The 15,774-nt window shown below is 34.9% G+C and overlaps 3 protein-coding genes across 6 annotated transcripts; 1 reads left to right on the top strand and 2 right to left on the bottom strand.

Annotated features, from left to right (window-relative positions):
- Positions 1–279: 279 nt before the first annotated feature.
- Positions 280–3,751, bottom strand: Cdc5 (cell division cycle protein 21). 2 transcript variants are annotated; one of them, XM_076317605.1, is made up of 11 exons: positions 3,579–3,751; positions 3,235–3,500; positions 3,018–3,148; positions 2,446–2,948; positions 2,200–2,374; positions 1,706–2,140; positions 1,510–1,628; positions 1,270–1,434; positions 1,094–1,201; positions 852–1,025; positions 281–771 (listed from the first exon to the last, which is right to left on the bottom strand). In XM_076317605.1, the coding sequence occupies exons 1-11, from the start codon at positions 3,621–3,623 to the stop codon at positions 550–552; spliced, it is 2,343 nt and encodes a 780-aa protein (XP_076173720.1). In that variant the 5' UTR covers positions 3,624–3,751; the 3' UTR covers positions 281–549. The 2 variants fall into 2 exon arrangements, with proteins under 2 accessions (XP_076173721.1, XP_076173720.1); XM_076317606.1 differs by lacking the exons at positions 3,235–3,500; positions 3,579–3,751 and having other exon boundaries at positions 280–771; positions 2,446–2,958.
- A 1,254-nt stretch (positions 3,752–5,005) lies between these two features.
- On the bottom strand, positions 5,006–7,651 carry Sec6 (Exocyst complex component Sec6). Its single transcript, XM_076318405.1, has one exon. It carries the CDS (start codon positions 7,410–7,412, stop codon positions 5,166–5,168), a length of 2,247 nt encoding a protein of 748 aa, XP_076174520.1. The 5' UTR covers positions 7,413–7,651; the 3' UTR covers positions 5,006–5,165.
- Positions 7,572–13,612, top strand: LOC143150259 (short-chain-enoyl-CoA hydratase). 3 transcript variants are annotated; one of them, XR_012993006.1, is made up of 6 exons: positions 7,572–7,942; positions 8,139–8,392; positions 8,464–8,758; positions 8,840–9,040; positions 11,344–11,953; positions 12,597–13,407. XR_012993006.1 is itself a non-coding variant. In XM_076318406.1 (5 exons), the coding sequence occupies exons 1-5, from the start codon at positions 7,831–7,833 to the stop codon at positions 11,430–11,432; spliced, it is 951 nt and encodes a 316-aa protein (XP_076174521.1). In that variant the 5' UTR covers positions 7,572–7,830; the 3' UTR covers positions 11,433–13,612. The 3 variants fall into 3 exon arrangements, 2 of the variants coding, with proteins under 2 accessions (XP_076174521.1, XP_076174522.1); XM_076318406.1 differs by having other exon boundaries at positions 11,344–13,612; XM_076318407.1 differs by lacking the exons at positions 11,344–11,953; positions 12,597–13,407 and having other exon boundaries at positions 8,840–9,197.
- The last annotated feature ends 2,162 nt before the right edge of the window (positions 13,613–15,774 follow it).

The following is a 15,774-nucleotide window of genomic DNA, read 5'->3' as shown; positions in this document are numbered from 1 at the left end:
TGGTTCCGGTTATTTGAACGCGCGCATGCGCACATAACCATTAATGTAAATACATTTTTATATCTAAAGTAATGATAAACCTTCATTTGTAATAAACGTAGTTGCTGTTTTTTTTTATATAATAGTTACCACTAGTTTTCGTTTCGTTTAAAATATTAAATTTCGTTTGTATTAATCACGATAAATAAATTTATTAAAGCAAATTATAAAATTTGAGAATAAATGATAAAATAAGAGTAAAATTGGGCTTTAAGATTTATTTTTCATTTTTTCTTTACTTAACAGTTATGCTATCATATTAATTTTTTGCATACAATAAATTACATTTACATTGAATTCTTTCAGTCTAGGACTGAATTGTTATCAGTTATGTAGATTTTGAAATAAATTGTCTTTGACTATATTAAATTAAAATCCATGAGAATATTCACTTGCTTGAAGTATTATTCTAATGGGCTCTGTATTTTCGTCAAGTATACAAAGTAAGTGTTTTATATTTCACAAAACGTTTACAATATTCGAAATATATATTACAATATATAACAATATTTAACATTGTTGCAATTGATCTTGCAATTGCGCGAATCGTGCTTGTAATACACGTTCTCGTTCTGTTTGTCTATTAACGTCTTCCATAAGTGCATTTACTCGTCTTGGCACCGCTGCCTCTTCTTGTGTTTGCAAAAATTTAAACGTTGATAACTCTAAATGAGCTTGTTCTATTTGTTCCCACAAATCATGTAGTTGTTTCGTTAATACTTGTGCTCTAGTCTATCATTAAAGAGATTTATATACATTAATCATAGTTGTTTATATTGTAATATTTATGTATTACAAACAAATGTAAATACCTGATAACCGCCTGTAAGAACTTTCAATTTTTTTTCCATTCTGGCCGCCCGTTTAGCTTCTCCGGTCATATGCATGCGATTTTCTTCTAATTTTCTTTCGCATGCTTCTACTCTATCCTTTTTTGAAGCTAATGTTGCTCGTGTATATCGTTTTTGTGTTTCCAGATACAAAATCTGATGAAGTACATACAATAATGTATAAAATTTGAAACGTCATTTCAAGTATGAAAATATTACAGTACCTGTGATAGGCATTCTTCCCATACTGTTGTGTAAGAATCTAAACTAAGTTCTCCATGTGCCATACCTTCTTTCACAACTCCCATTTCATCAGTTAAGAGCTGCTTAGCCTTGATTAAATGTAAATATAACGTTGATTATATATAAACAACAAAATTGTGCAATACAATTAACTTACAGCAGTAAGTTCATCTCCTTCAAAATTAACGTACGGATGCTGTTCTAAATACGCCTGTGCTTGAGCTACCGAACTTGAAGCACCCTTACGATTTTGTTGTACTGGATTCTGTAGTGCATCGTATTGTAACATTGTAATCATTTCTCTTTTAATTAGTTCCTCTGCCTGAAATTAAATACTCATTAGAAAATGAATAGTTTTTATCACATATGTGTGCTAGATAATTAATTATGATCATACCCTTTGTAAATCCGTTAATGGAGTATCCATGAATGGCCTCAAAATATTCATATTTACATCAACTGGCCGTGGTAAATCTCGCTGTATAACTTGTGATCTACGAGCTAATTCTCTTTTTCCTATAAAATATAGTACAATATTACTACACAAAGAATGTGTGAAATATATAAATATTTTCACATAAACTGTTACACACTTTGTTCCATTAATTCTTGCTGTTGCCTGGCATCTATGTCAGCCTGATCTTCAACGATCTCAGTTGTAGGTGCAATAGTACTTTCATCTTTTGTTTCTCCTTCAGGAACTACTATCTCATAGTCGTTACGTGGTGTTGGAAGAGCACTTAGACCAGCACGTAATTGTTCTTTTACTTGTTTCTGAACTAAAGGAGTCTCTGATCCGTCTATACCTTCGTCTGGATTAATACTCAGTTTATCACGAACGGGCGTAGCTGCCAAAACTCCATTTTGAGTTCGTGTAGACGCTGGTGTGTTAAACGAATTAGCCGGAGTTCCATCGCTACGTTGCGAACGAAACGGTGTAGCCAAAATTGTATTTGGTGTTGCTACAGCATTTGCAGAAGGCACAACACTAGTAAAATCTGAATTATTTAGCGGTGTATTTAATCCCCCTGTAAAAAAACAAAGATATTAATAACTTAGACATATTCTTCAATAAAATTATACCAACCTTTTAATGGAGTGTCAACATGAGTAAGTGCCATAACATTTTGAGCTTCTTGAAGAATTCTATCTGCAGCAGCAGGTGTACGAGGAGTTGCAGCTGCATTTGTTGGTAAAGAATAATCAGCCAATAAACTATCTGATAAAGTAATCCCACTTTCAGTTGCAACTTCACGAGCAACCTATTGAAAATAGTATTAATTTGATGTACCACACAATTCATAAAATTGAATATACAAATCATTCAATGTACCTCTGATGCTCTACCAAGCTTAACGACTTGCTGCAATTCTTGATCAGATATCTGTGGTTCTGGCAAAACTAGTTTACTCCTTTTCTTTATTGGTTCTTCATTATTAAGCATTCCCATTGGAATATCATTTTCTTTACGTTGTTTTAATTTCTGCTTGTCTTTCCTACGTTCCATTTCTTCTTTCTCTTGCCTCAACTCCCCATCTAAATGTTGCTGTCTCATTCTTGAGAAGTCAATAGCAAGAGGATCAACATGCTCATTAGATGTATCATAAAATCCTGATGCTGGTCGTTTTTCAAATGGAATTTCAGAATTGTAATTAACTCCACGTTTACGTTTGTTCTTTTGTGATACAGTAATACCAGCAGCTCTCAATTCTCTACGTTTTTGTAAAGCAGCAAGTCTACGAGCCTCTTCCAATTGTTTTTCTCTGGCTTTACGTTTTGCCTTTTTGCCTTGAGTATTTGCAAGCCTAGCACGTGCCTCAGATAACATCTCCAATTCTAAAAATTACTACACTTATTTTTGTTACGCATACCAAGAAATAATAGTTTCTAAAGTAGAGACTCTACCATCTTCATCCATATCCTTAGGATCAGGTCTGGCAGGTTTTGTTTCTGGATTTGGATCAATTTCTCCTGGTTTTAGTTTACGAGGGTCATCAGCAGCATCATCTCCTTCTTCTTTCTTTTGAGCTTGATCACTAATATAAAATGCAATAAAAACTGTGTGAACTTAGTCATATAAAAATTTGACACTGCATTAAATTGTTATGCTTTCTTGACTTACAGCAGATATTCATAACGTTCTAAACATTGTGCAGCTGTACGTCCAATGATTGGTGCAATTGTTCTCCATTGTGTGGGCATCAATTTTGCAAGATGAAGAAGTTTTTCATCTTCCTCTCTGCTCCATTCTGTTTTCTTGATACTTGGATCCAACCACTCAAACCAACGTGCTTTACATTGTTTGGCAGATTTTCTGTGTAAGAGGGATGCTATTCGACTCCATTGATTTTTGCCATATTTCATAACAGCAGCTTTTAAAATCTCGTCCTATAAAAAAAAATATTGTCTTAGGAAAAGATGTTTTGTAATCAAAATGTAGGTTTCAGGTTAGAAATTGAATCTTACCTCGGTGTTGCGCCAAACACCTCCTTTTATCATAATACGCGGCATTTTTTATGTATTTCGTATTATCATTCAAAGAGAAACGATAGAATGCAAAATTTTTACTGATTGTCTTTATTTCTTTGACAATTAACAAGAACCTCATCTGGACTATAAGCCCCTGCTAGCCACCGATGGCAACGCTCAACCACGCTCAACTGGAGCGGTCGATGCGATAGCAGAGACATCAGTGAGTAATAGAAAAAATAATATGAGTACAATCGTTTAAAATTAATTATATACATAAATTAATTTAATTAATTTATTTTAACAATAAAAATGTTAATTTATAAATTTTAATATTCATTTTACCATATACAATATACATGAACAGAAAAGTGAATTAAACATGTTTAACGCATTTCATTCATATAAATTTATTTTTATAAAGCGTACAATAAATAAAATATTTGTTACAAATAAAATACAGTTGTACAAATATGTATATACGGAACAAGTACATCAATTTATTACTGACAAATTATTTTTAATCACATCTAATTATTCTGTACAGATTGCTTCTTAACAATATTAAGTGTTAAATACATTTATAGTTGTAACAACATATAATTAAATAGATTAAAAATAAAATAAACGGTTTTCTTTCTATTGACCTTTTTCTAGAATTTTCTAGTTAGGAACAAAATATTCTTTAAATGTACAAAGTTGTAATTCTAATATAAAGCTAATATTAATATTTATTTACAGTATATGTAATGAATGTAAAGGCTTAATTAATTTACATATCTTACTATAAATCAATTAAGTAACAGATTTAACAATAATATACAATAATATCATTATTTTACATTAAATGAACAATATTATCCCGATTAGTCATATTCAACTATTAACCTCTTTTTTAAGTAAATTGTATTTTTAAACGATCATATACGAAGTTTTCTTAAGCCTCTGTATTTTTTGAATATTTCTTATAATACATTATTTATCTGTAAAATAAATAAACGTTCAGGCATATTGTTTTTATTGTATTTTACTTCTTTCATTTTTGTTTTTTTTTCTTCTCCTATTGATAATGATATACATCTATGACTATATATAAATACAACTATCTACAATGAATATCTAGATCAGTTCAGTTGCTAAGGCAGGGAATTGATTATTGTATTGTTTATAATTTCAAATCCAAGCTGCAAAGAATTAAAACTGTTAAAAATTTATAGACATGTGCAATATAATATATACATATACATATATGTACATACATACATATTTCCATACAAACTAAACAATATAAATATTAGTGTAACCATTATAGAATAAAAGAATATCTGGTATTCAATATTCAATCATGATTATTAATGATAAATAATATTTTCTTCTGTTAAAATATCAAATCTATTATGATTTAAATTAAAAAATGATTTGAAATATTTATTTACATTATAATTGCTAACAATTCTATTTCTGATTATTGATTTATGTATATTATTTATACTAATTATTTTGTCACTTAAGTACATTGTACCACTTCTAGATCTCCTTCAATAGTGATATGTAAAAAATTAATTTGCAATTTGTTTTTAAATCTCAAGGCTTCCAACTAAGAAAACTATCCTGTATAACTATTTGTTTGAATATGCTATGCGTGATAGATTGTGGAGCTTTACGATTACGCTGAGCTTCTAAAATGAATGAAACTTTTTCTCTTGCTTCGCTACGAGAAATATCACCTCTAAGACCTAGTAATCTTACTAAATGGTCTTCAGTCATATCTGGATATTTTTCAACCAAGGAATGTAAATCAAGAGAAAGTATTTCAGAGTCTTCACAACGCAATACTTCTGCTAGGCGTTTGATTATTTCAAATGGAGAATTGAAGTTTCCTACTTTTGGAGCTATTCGATCAAAAAAATTCTTCAGTTTGTCTGCTTCTGTCATTATTTTTGAAGTGCATGTTAAACACTCATCATATGTTTTTAAAGATATTTTTCGTTGCATCATAGCAGAAATATAACGTTTTGCAATTAGATTCTGTGCTTCTGTAATGACATATTCAAAATTCTTTGGACATAAATGATTGTAATCTTGAAAATAATCTTCCAAGGTCACGCAAATAGTCTCTACTGGAATAGGAGATGATAGCCATTTAGGAGTAATTAAATCTTGAAACTGTAACTCTAAATCCAAGAAAGATTCTTCTAGTAGAATGGCTGCTGCTTCATTTCGTAACTGTTGATAATTTGATAACAGATTTTCAAATTTAACAGTGGCATCTCCACTAGTATTAGGAACCCAATAAATTTGTTTCATTTGTTGGGCCAATTCTGTGAATTGTAAACAATTATTAACAACTGTTATCATGTGATGAGTAAAGTACGGTACTTGACTTCTATCCTCAAAATGTTTATTTTTGAATTCCAGTATTGCTTGTCTGTACATAAATCCATATTTAATAACTTGCTCAATGCATAGTACTAATGCTTGTGCTGTTAAGTCAATGCTAATTGTTTTTGTAACTTGAAGATTCTGATCAATCATTTGAAATATAATTACAGGTGCTGCTGTGTGGTAGTATGTCTCTTGAGTACTTCCTTCTGGTAACACTCCACACCACCAGTCAACTTTTTCAGTTTCTAAAGTTTTCCTCATCCAATCCTCATAATTTTGGCACATGTTTTTCAAGTATTTTTCTTGAAGGTCATTTATAATTTCAGGACTCAACAGAGGACCAATATCACTTGTATCAATATTTAATTCAGGATGCTGCATTAATTCTGGTCCAGTATAAGTATTCATAATCCATGATAGTAAGGAAACATATTCATTTCCTTCTAAACCATTGGCAATTATATCTTTTAAATGTTGAGACAAGCTTGTGTGATACATTTTAACAAAAGTTCTTACAATATTATACCAAGGTGGAAAACAGGGTTCACATAAAGTTTTACCAACTCTTAAGTCTTCCAAAATTAGAAGCCTTGTAAGTTCCAAGTACCTAACTAACCACATCTTATTATCTGCCCTTTCTTCAACATGAGTTCCTTCGATCCTATTAGCTACAGATTTTTCAAGGACTTTCATTGCCATATCTTTCCATTTTTTAGGTCTTCCAGGTGGCATAAACCCACTCTGTTTATGCCTTTGAATGGCAAAATGATCTGCTTTCTCTTCTCTTTCTATAATTCTTAAAGCTGTTACGATTACTGTAGGTTCTTTTCTGACAGTGTTCAATGTACGACTTAGGACTAATCTAATTTGCTTTTCCATTAACTGTGAAAGCATTTCAATGTCTTCTAAGTAAGCTTTTAACATGACTGTATCAGCTGGTGATTGATTTGGAAGCTTATGAAGTTCATATAACAAATCATCTCTTGAGTTTTCAAGATCCATAATGCTTTGATGAGCATGTAAAAGTTTACCCTCATTTATCCATTGCTTAGTCTTCTCAACACTATCAGGAACAGTAAATGTATGTTTTAAATTTTCTTTGGCAGTAACGTATTGCGAATGACGCATGTTTTCCTCCTGTACAGCTTGTAATTTTGCATTTAATTCTGGAACTTGATTGAACAACTCACCAATATCATTTAAATGTTGCTTTATGGAAGCAATACTCTCTAAAGAACTTTGGAGTTGTTCAAAACCTACACGAACTCCATCTAATTGACTTTGCATTGCAGTTTTGAGCATAGTTTCAACAGAAGCTTTTTTCCGGCTTATTCTACGTTTGTACATATCAATTTTTTCCAATTGACCTGGACGTTGCAACAAATTTGATACATATTTTGTTGCCCTTGCTTTGGCTTCTTCTTCTAATTTTTGCAAGTCTTCCATTTTCAAAGCTCTGTTTGTAAATTTATGTTATTTTATAAAATTGTTACTTATAAAACGTAAAGAACGGCGATTTCCAATTAATTAGACACGTTTAAATGTAAAGTGTGTAAAGCTATTTTGACATTTGTAAAACCTTGGTTAGGTACTTTAAGACGCGTTCTCATCAAATAGATTGGTTTGTCAATTCTTACAATATAAACATACCTTGAATATTTAAAATACAATGTTGACGCTATGCAAACGCACAGTGACGATTTTGTAAATTGATTCTTCTCCAATAAGAAGTGTGTTGATATTCGAATATTTGATTACAAAACGAGTTAGGTTAAAAGTATCTTTCTTGTTTAACATAAATAATATAGTTACAAAAGGCTTATGATAACTTTTGTAAAATTTTAAACAAAATTCGGCATCACAAATGCATTCTTTAAAGAGATTAGCAGGCACAACTAATCAATACTGCAAAGTTTATTTAAAAAGATGTTTAACCTCAAAATCGGTTGAAAATATAAAGGTTGAAGAAGAAAAAGGTAAACAATTGTTTTGTAATTAATACAATTTTAAATACAATTGTCAAATGCGATGATCAGTTAGAGAATATAATGCAACAGACTAAAGTCAAATAGTAGTTTTAAATTTAATAATTATTAACACATTTTACCTTGTATAAAATTTAGAATAAAATTTGTTTGTAGTGTATATAGTAATAATTATAAATTATTGTAGAAAAAAATATTCTAGTAGAACATTTTGAAGAAATTACTCTAATTGGTATAAATCGGCCTGAAAAAAAGAATTGCTTAAATTCTGTAACTACACAAGAATTGACAGAGGAATTAGATAAATTTGAAAATGATGAAAAATCTGTAGTTGGTATACTTCATGGCATAGGAGGTAACTTTTGTAGTGGCTATGATCTTAACGAAATTGCACAGTACGATGGGAAAAACGAAGAAGTTTTACCACAATTTGGTCCATTGGTATAGTAAACAATTTTGTGAATACTCGTACAAAGTTATTTATATTATATTAATTATTGAATTGTTTATAGGCCGACAAAATTGAATTAAGTAAAAAGCCTTTAATTTCTGCTATAACTGGATATGCTGTAGGGGTAGGATTTGAACTTGCCCTAATGACAGACATGAGAGTAATGGAAGACAATGCAATACTAGGATTTTTAAATAGGCGTTTTGGTATTCCTATACTATGTGGGGGTACTGTTCGCTTACCTGCTTTAATTGGGTATGCAAGAGCAATGGAAGTTATCATAACTGGTCGTCCTATTACTGCAAATGAAGCATTTCAGTGGGGTTTAATTAATAAGAATACAGCTCCTGGTACAGGTAGGGTTTTATATTCAACAGTAAATAATAAAATGTGTAACATAAATGTTCTCAAATACAAGAATATTCTTTTACTTACAGCATTAGGCACTGCAGTAAACTTTGCTAAATCAATTATTAAGTTTCCTCGAAGAAGTCTACTTGCAGACCGTATTTCTGCTCATTTTGCTACATTTTCTGCTAAACAATTAGAAGAAGCTTTACAATTTGAGAAAGATAATGCATCTCATTTACTATTCGAGGAAGGTGTTAAAGGAGCAAAACAATTTACCTCAGGACTAGGCAAGCATGGAAAATTTAATAATATAACACCGATAAAAAGAAATTTTAAAGAATTTGATAAAGATCTCTTGTAAAAATTTTGTAACAATATATATTGCTTTATTTAACACGATTGATTTTCTTTGAAGAAGAAAAAACACAACATTTGTATGTAGAAACATAAAGGTGCAGTATATATTTCAAATATAATTATCAATTTGTAGTATATATTTTAAGATATAGTTATCAATTTGCCATAACTATGATTCTTCTATTTTGCTTGGATTATTGTTTCCTTTTTAATGAAGATTTAACAGATGAACTTTTTTTATGCGATATGTGGGTCTTTAATAAAATGTCAATGCATCTTGTTGCTGTTTTTTCAGTATGGAGCGGTGTAAAATTTATTATTTGGCCATTTGAGTCTCCTACAGAAACAATATTTAAAATAAATGATAGACCATATGATGTATATACTTACGTTCATATGTGACTATTAAATATGTTAAATCCGCATGGAAGACGTTGAGACCAGATGTATAAGGCTCCAAAAAGGAAATTTTTCTTAATTGGCAATTAATTTCATCGCATAAATCGAATTCGGCTGAAAATATCTGTTTCTTTGTATTTTGAAAATACTTAGAAAATTTCGCTTTGTTTTTATAACTAATTTCATTCATATTCTTTTGAAAATTTATTAAAAATTTCTAAACGATACTTAATTTACTTGTATCTCCTATGTTTGTTACATTTCGTATGTAATTTAATATCAATTTGAGTGGACAATCGATATTTATCAATAGTTCCTTCTCTGTTTCTTCAAACTGCATCTTTCTCTCATTGTTATTAACTAAAATTGTAAATTGTATATATGTGTACAATACGATCTTCATCGTTAATACGGTGTAACGAAAATATTCTTACCAGCGTATTTAATTCGAATAATTGACGTCATAATTCAACAACGAGCGAATACTACGAGAACAGGTGAACGAATTAACGTTACTCAAATCCGTGTATTTTTTTCAAGAAATCTTTTACGCGTCACAAGGTTAAAATAATCGAAAGTCTGATATTTCATTGCTGTCTGGTACTCGGCTTGGTATGTCGAATACTCAAATTTTCCGATCTACAAATTTGAAAGTATTTTTATCTTTAATCATAGTACCGTAATAATTCTTCTCAACACTTAACCGATCTTGTTCTCTGCTGTACATAATACTTATGTATCCATGAAATTCGAGTACCATCGACGAAAGTTTTCCACGTAAGTCGAATACCGCACAAATTGAATTCTATAAACGTGCATCGGTTAAACGTTGAGAAGAATTATCGCGGTGTCGCGAATAAAAATAAAAATACTTTCATGTTTTCAACTATATTGAAACATATATAAGAATAATAATACATTCGTCGAATATTTGAGTCGCTTGCTCGAGTACAGAATAGTTCGAGTAGTTTCGACTTCGATCGCAAAGCACCGTCGCGTCGGAGGTGCATCCTAGGCGATGCACTCGGTGCACCCTGTGCGCATCGGGCCGCGGTCAGATTTCCTCGGGACAGTCACCGCGGTCGATGCATCTATAATGGATTGGAATTCGGAGTAATCGTGGAATTTCATATTCAAGTTGAACAACAACGACTACGTCCGCCGGTTTAATTGGCGAAAGTAATGCGAGCCGGGCAACTACCGTCGAGTCAGTTGAAGCTGTGTGACGAAACGAGTGCAGGTGGCAGTGCATTGTTGCGCAATCGTTCGTATCCCTCCTCCTCCTCCTCCTCCACCTCCTCCTTGTAACCAGGAGCCAGGACGAGAGTCCCCTTCGTAACCAGAAGGCCCTCCCCACCAACTGTGCCTTCCTCCTTGCCCGACCTGGTGAATGTTGCGCCCGCAAATCAGCGCGATCACCGCCGACTGTTGCTCTTTCTCTTGTTTCTTCCTTCTATCTTACCTTTCCTCAAGGACTCCAGCCCCCTGTTTCTTGCTCCTCCTTTTGGTCGATCTGTTAGCTTTCGATGAAACGTTTCTGGTAAGAGATTTCTGGGTCAATTGGTCACTCGAATTTTCATTCTTAGAAGATCAGCTAGAATCAACCGGGAGGATTTTAAGAATTAAACTTCAAACGTATTTTAATTAATTTCAATTAATTAGTTAATTTTGTGGGAGTGGAAATGGGAAGTATCGTCGGGGCTACCGAGGGGATCTATCGAATATTTGTGCAGCAAGTTAGATTGAATTTTCAACGAGAACTAGGAGGGAAAAATTATAATAAGTAATACGATGATGGTTGTCGGTTAAATTGATCACGTTGAACATTTTTTAGGTACGGAGATCTGGAGGACATTGAAAGATTCATCGACCGACACCCAACAAACGAAGAAAAGTAACTACGATGAAAAGAGGGAGAAATAGATTTCGGGCCGATGCACGTTTTATTATCCGTCTATTTCGTCGCGGTTGTGTAACGACGAAAAGACGAAGAAGAAACTTCTCAAACTTTAACGATCGGGTGAAATCGAGAAGATCGAACGATACCAAAGATAAAAGGGCGGTTCCCAGGATCTTCTTTCTGATCAGCGTGTACGTGGCATTTGAGAGGAAGATGCCAGCGCCTTTCACGAATCACCACACGATCCTACAATGTGTTATTGTTATAAGAGAACCGGCGAAAGAAAAATTCTTTTCTATGGGAGAGGCCAATTGACGCGTTCCTTCTCGCACAGAAGGTAAAGTGTCAATTGCGCCGTGAAAGCGTTCCCAATATATTTTTTCGTTTCTCGTTTTTCGTTTTACTTTTCATTACGAAACGATCGCGAGGACTTCTCGACGCTCGATAAAAATCATGAAAATTTTACTATCGGTCGAGGACCTTCGCAATTGGCTCTTGGGAATACGACTCGTGGATCTACGCGTTTAAGGGGACACGTACCTCCGTAAGTTGAAAAAGATTGATCTTTTTTTTTATTCGTCCACATTGCAAAAGCTTTATCGAACGATTTCGAGAATTCGACAAAGTTATTTTCCATTTTTCAAGACCCTTTCCGTACCATTGGATTATTCGGAAAGTCATTTCGTTTTCCAAAACGGAGAATGTATAATTCAATAAAATGTTTGTACACTCTGAAAAAAATTGTGTTTCATTTTCACCGGAAAAAACGAAATAACTTTCCGAACAACCTGATATTAAAAGTAGATTTTGTATCGAAACGATAAGACCCTTAATAAAATAAAAAACGGTCCCATTGAAACACTGCAAATTTACGAGTAAATTTCTTCACCATACTTACTTACACGAAACATCGACGATTTTTGGAAATAAATTTTTCTATCGAGAAAAGTCCATTTTTTTTCTCGCGACAAAGATACGTACTCCCTTGAGACGTTCCTCGGTGCAGTTTGCACCTGTAGCATCACTTTCGAGATTCTCACGAATTATTTCTATATCAGTAGTATCTTATAGACATCGTTGATAAACTATTCGAATAGGTTGAATTTAGTTCCGTGGAACGATCTTCAAAAATGACGAATCTCTCTGAGAGACTCCACCGGTCTGTACTTTTCTCTTCGTGTCATTAGGCGCGGACGTTGCAGCCGGGAAAACGGATTCGAGCGATGCAATTTTCATACGCTGTGCACAGCGGGACGAGTGGTTCGCTTCGGGTCCTTTTATACGGTGCATCGTGTGCCTGTCCATTCTGTAGCCCGTGCTGATCGTATCTGCATGCCACTTAACCATTACGTTTTACGAGGCGGATGGACGTAAAGTACACTCCCTACTCCGCGTTCAGCAACAGGTTACGTCGTCGTCTCGCGTCTCCTGGCGTCTCGACGACGAAAGAGGATATTTTCTTGGACCGCGTGCGCGGAACGCGCAAACAGGATCGTCGTGTCCTGGCGTATCCGTGAAATTTACCACGGTCGTTTCGTTGCACGAACGTCCTCCACGGATCGACGAGTCGCCTCTATGACACCGTACACCAACGCATTCGGGAATTTATGCCGTTTTCTTCGCTCTGTGTACGATAACCGGTGTCCGGCGAAGGACTGCGTCTATTCCAAGGCGGATAGAGACGATAATGCCCTGGTTGCACAGGGTGGGCGGAAAGTCGCGGTAAATTGGAGGACAGGGTGGCTCTGACGAGTGGATTCTCGAAGCTTACGATAGCTACCGTGTTTAACTTCTGGAACCGGTCGAGGCATGGAAAGATTGCACGTTTAACATCGAGACGTCCGCAAGATGCATTGACGTCAATATATATGTGTATATGCACGTGTACGCAACGATTATTGTATAGATATTTAAGCAATGAATTTATCGTTAACGTACGCGAAGAGTGTTTATGATATTAAACGACAGAAATTTGTAATATTTCGAAGTATCTTTTAATGAGATCCTTCTTTTCCTTTCCTTGGATCGCGTTCTCGAAGATGCATAGTTCAAGAGAGACTCCATGCGAAATTAGACAATATTGGACGAACTTTCGACAATGTTTCGAATAAATTTCATTCGTGGAACTTCTTGGAAATGACAACACAATTCCAAAGACTTGTAATTGTCTTGTAATATAGAATGTAGTTTTAAATCTTTTCAAGTGAAAGAAGGTTTCTGATATGTTTCTTAACGTTGTGGAATAGAAAGTATCGATTGTTTAATCGAGGCATCAATTTTACATTTGTTTAATTCTTATAATGTAAACGATAGAAGCTATTCTAAATTCGCAGCCAATTAGCTCGGTACTACCCACGACGAATAATTATTGTTCGTCGGAAGTAATACCGATTACCAGGTCTCACCACGCGGAGGTTGCTGCGAGCGGAGACCCGGAGAGAGATAGATGGAATCAAAGTTCCATCGATCTCCCTCGATACGCGGTACAAACGAAATTACTAAACTCCAGAGATAGAAGGAAACAATGTTCCTTCGATCTCCTCGTTTAGTTCTGCCAAGCAATTAGATTATGGAAAAATGAGGCAAAATTGGGAAAGACGCGACACGAACCGTGCGGTTGATCCTACTAGGTCTATCCCGTTTCTCTTCAGTGGGTCCGATTCCAGAGAAAACGAGCGACGCCATCCACTCCCCTAGAGGAGTGCCCCGTTTCTCCATCTTTACGACGAGAGGGTCTTATTTTGGCGGCTTTCGCAGGGACTGGCAAAAATGCCTGCTCCTGTGCTCGCAACATGCCCCCTCTGGAAGCAGACACACCGGAAGAGACGGCGATAGACCGTTCGGACCACCTACACGGCCGGCCACTTGCTTGTACAAAAAGCAGTGGTGACCGGACTGAGGAACGAGGAAGCGAGCAAAATTAAGCTAAAGATTGGATAATTGCTTGGCAGATCACAATCTTAAAACTAACTTATTCTAAATGCAGAGATAGAAGGAATCAATGTTCCTTCGATCTCCTCGTTTAATTCTGCCGAGCAATTACATTATGGAAAATTGAGGCAAAATTGGGGAATACGCGACGCGAACCGTGGAGTTGGTCCTACTAGCTCGGTCCCGTTTCCCCTCAGTGGGCCCGATTCTCAAGGAAATGCGCGACGCCGTCCACTCCTTGGAGTGCCCCGTTTCTCCCAACTCCGCAGCCAGGAGCCACGCAGAGCGTGGACCTGTCTCACGGAGGATGACGAAGAGAGGGTCTTGTGGCACTAGGGCTTCCACAGGGACCGGTGCGAACACCTGCCCCTGTGTTCGCAGCATGTTCTCTCTCAAAGCGGACGCACCAGAAGAGACGGCGATCGAGCGTTCGGTCCACCTCCACGGCCGGTCACTTGCTTATGCAACAAGCAGAGGTGGCCGGACTGAGATACGAGCAAGCGAGCAAAAATAAGCTAAAGATTGGATAATTGCTCGGCAGATCACAGATATTTGTACATGGTGGCCTTAAAACTAACTTAGTCTATACTTAGAATTAACAGTCCCGCGGAGGATGCAATACATCAATCCTCTTCGTTCTTCGTTCTCCGTTTTCCGATACATCTACCTAAAGGAGCTAAATTGATAAATGTTAAACAAAGAAAGTAAACATGGAAAAACAAGTACAAATTACAATCAGAGAACAAATAAAACAAATTAACCAAAGCAAAAAGGTGAAAAAAAAAAAAAATTAAGAAAGTGGTCGCCAGTACTGACCACCGCCTACCGGCAGTCAGTACCGGTTACCAAGTGGGGGGTCCCCCCCCCCCTCCCCTCCGTAAACCTAAAATGAAGATGTCCGTCCACCTCGGAGGCTCCAGGAACAATGAAATTTTAAACAACCGGGGGTTCCTTATATACCCACCACAAGGTCACTTACGTTACTTCGATTGTCTTTGTTCGATTTAATCGAATATTTCAGTTGGATCTCAGCGAAAAATTCCTTCCTAAACAAAGAACATTTCAACGAAATGATATTTTAAGCCATTATTTATACTAGGACATTGTTAATAATGGTTTAATCTACGGTCCTACGATGATTGTTAATAAATATGATAAATAAACATCAAGATATTGCGAAATCTGCGAAAGCGAACGATTTCGGTGAATGTTTGTTCATTTCCGCGATTGTTACTAACATTTATGCATGTTCCTAATATTAATCGAACAATGTGCATCTTATTTATGCATTAAAAATGATCGATTCGCCTACAGAAATTAATTTTGTTCGAGCTTCGAGGTATAAACGTGTTTCTTAATGTTTCAAAGCATGGAAAGTAACAATTGTTTATTAGATACATTAATTTAACATTTGTTTAATTCTTATAATTTACA

This window comes from Ptiloglossa arizonensis, chromosome 8, assembly GCF_051014685.1.
Source record: "Ptiloglossa arizonensis isolate GNS036 chromosome 8, iyPtiAriz1_principal, whole genome shotgun sequence".
Classification (NCBI taxonomy): Eukaryota; Metazoa; Arthropoda; class Insecta; order Hymenoptera; family Colletidae; genus Ptiloglossa; species Ptiloglossa arizonensis.
This window is presented reverse-complemented; position numbering and strand designations above follow the sequence as displayed.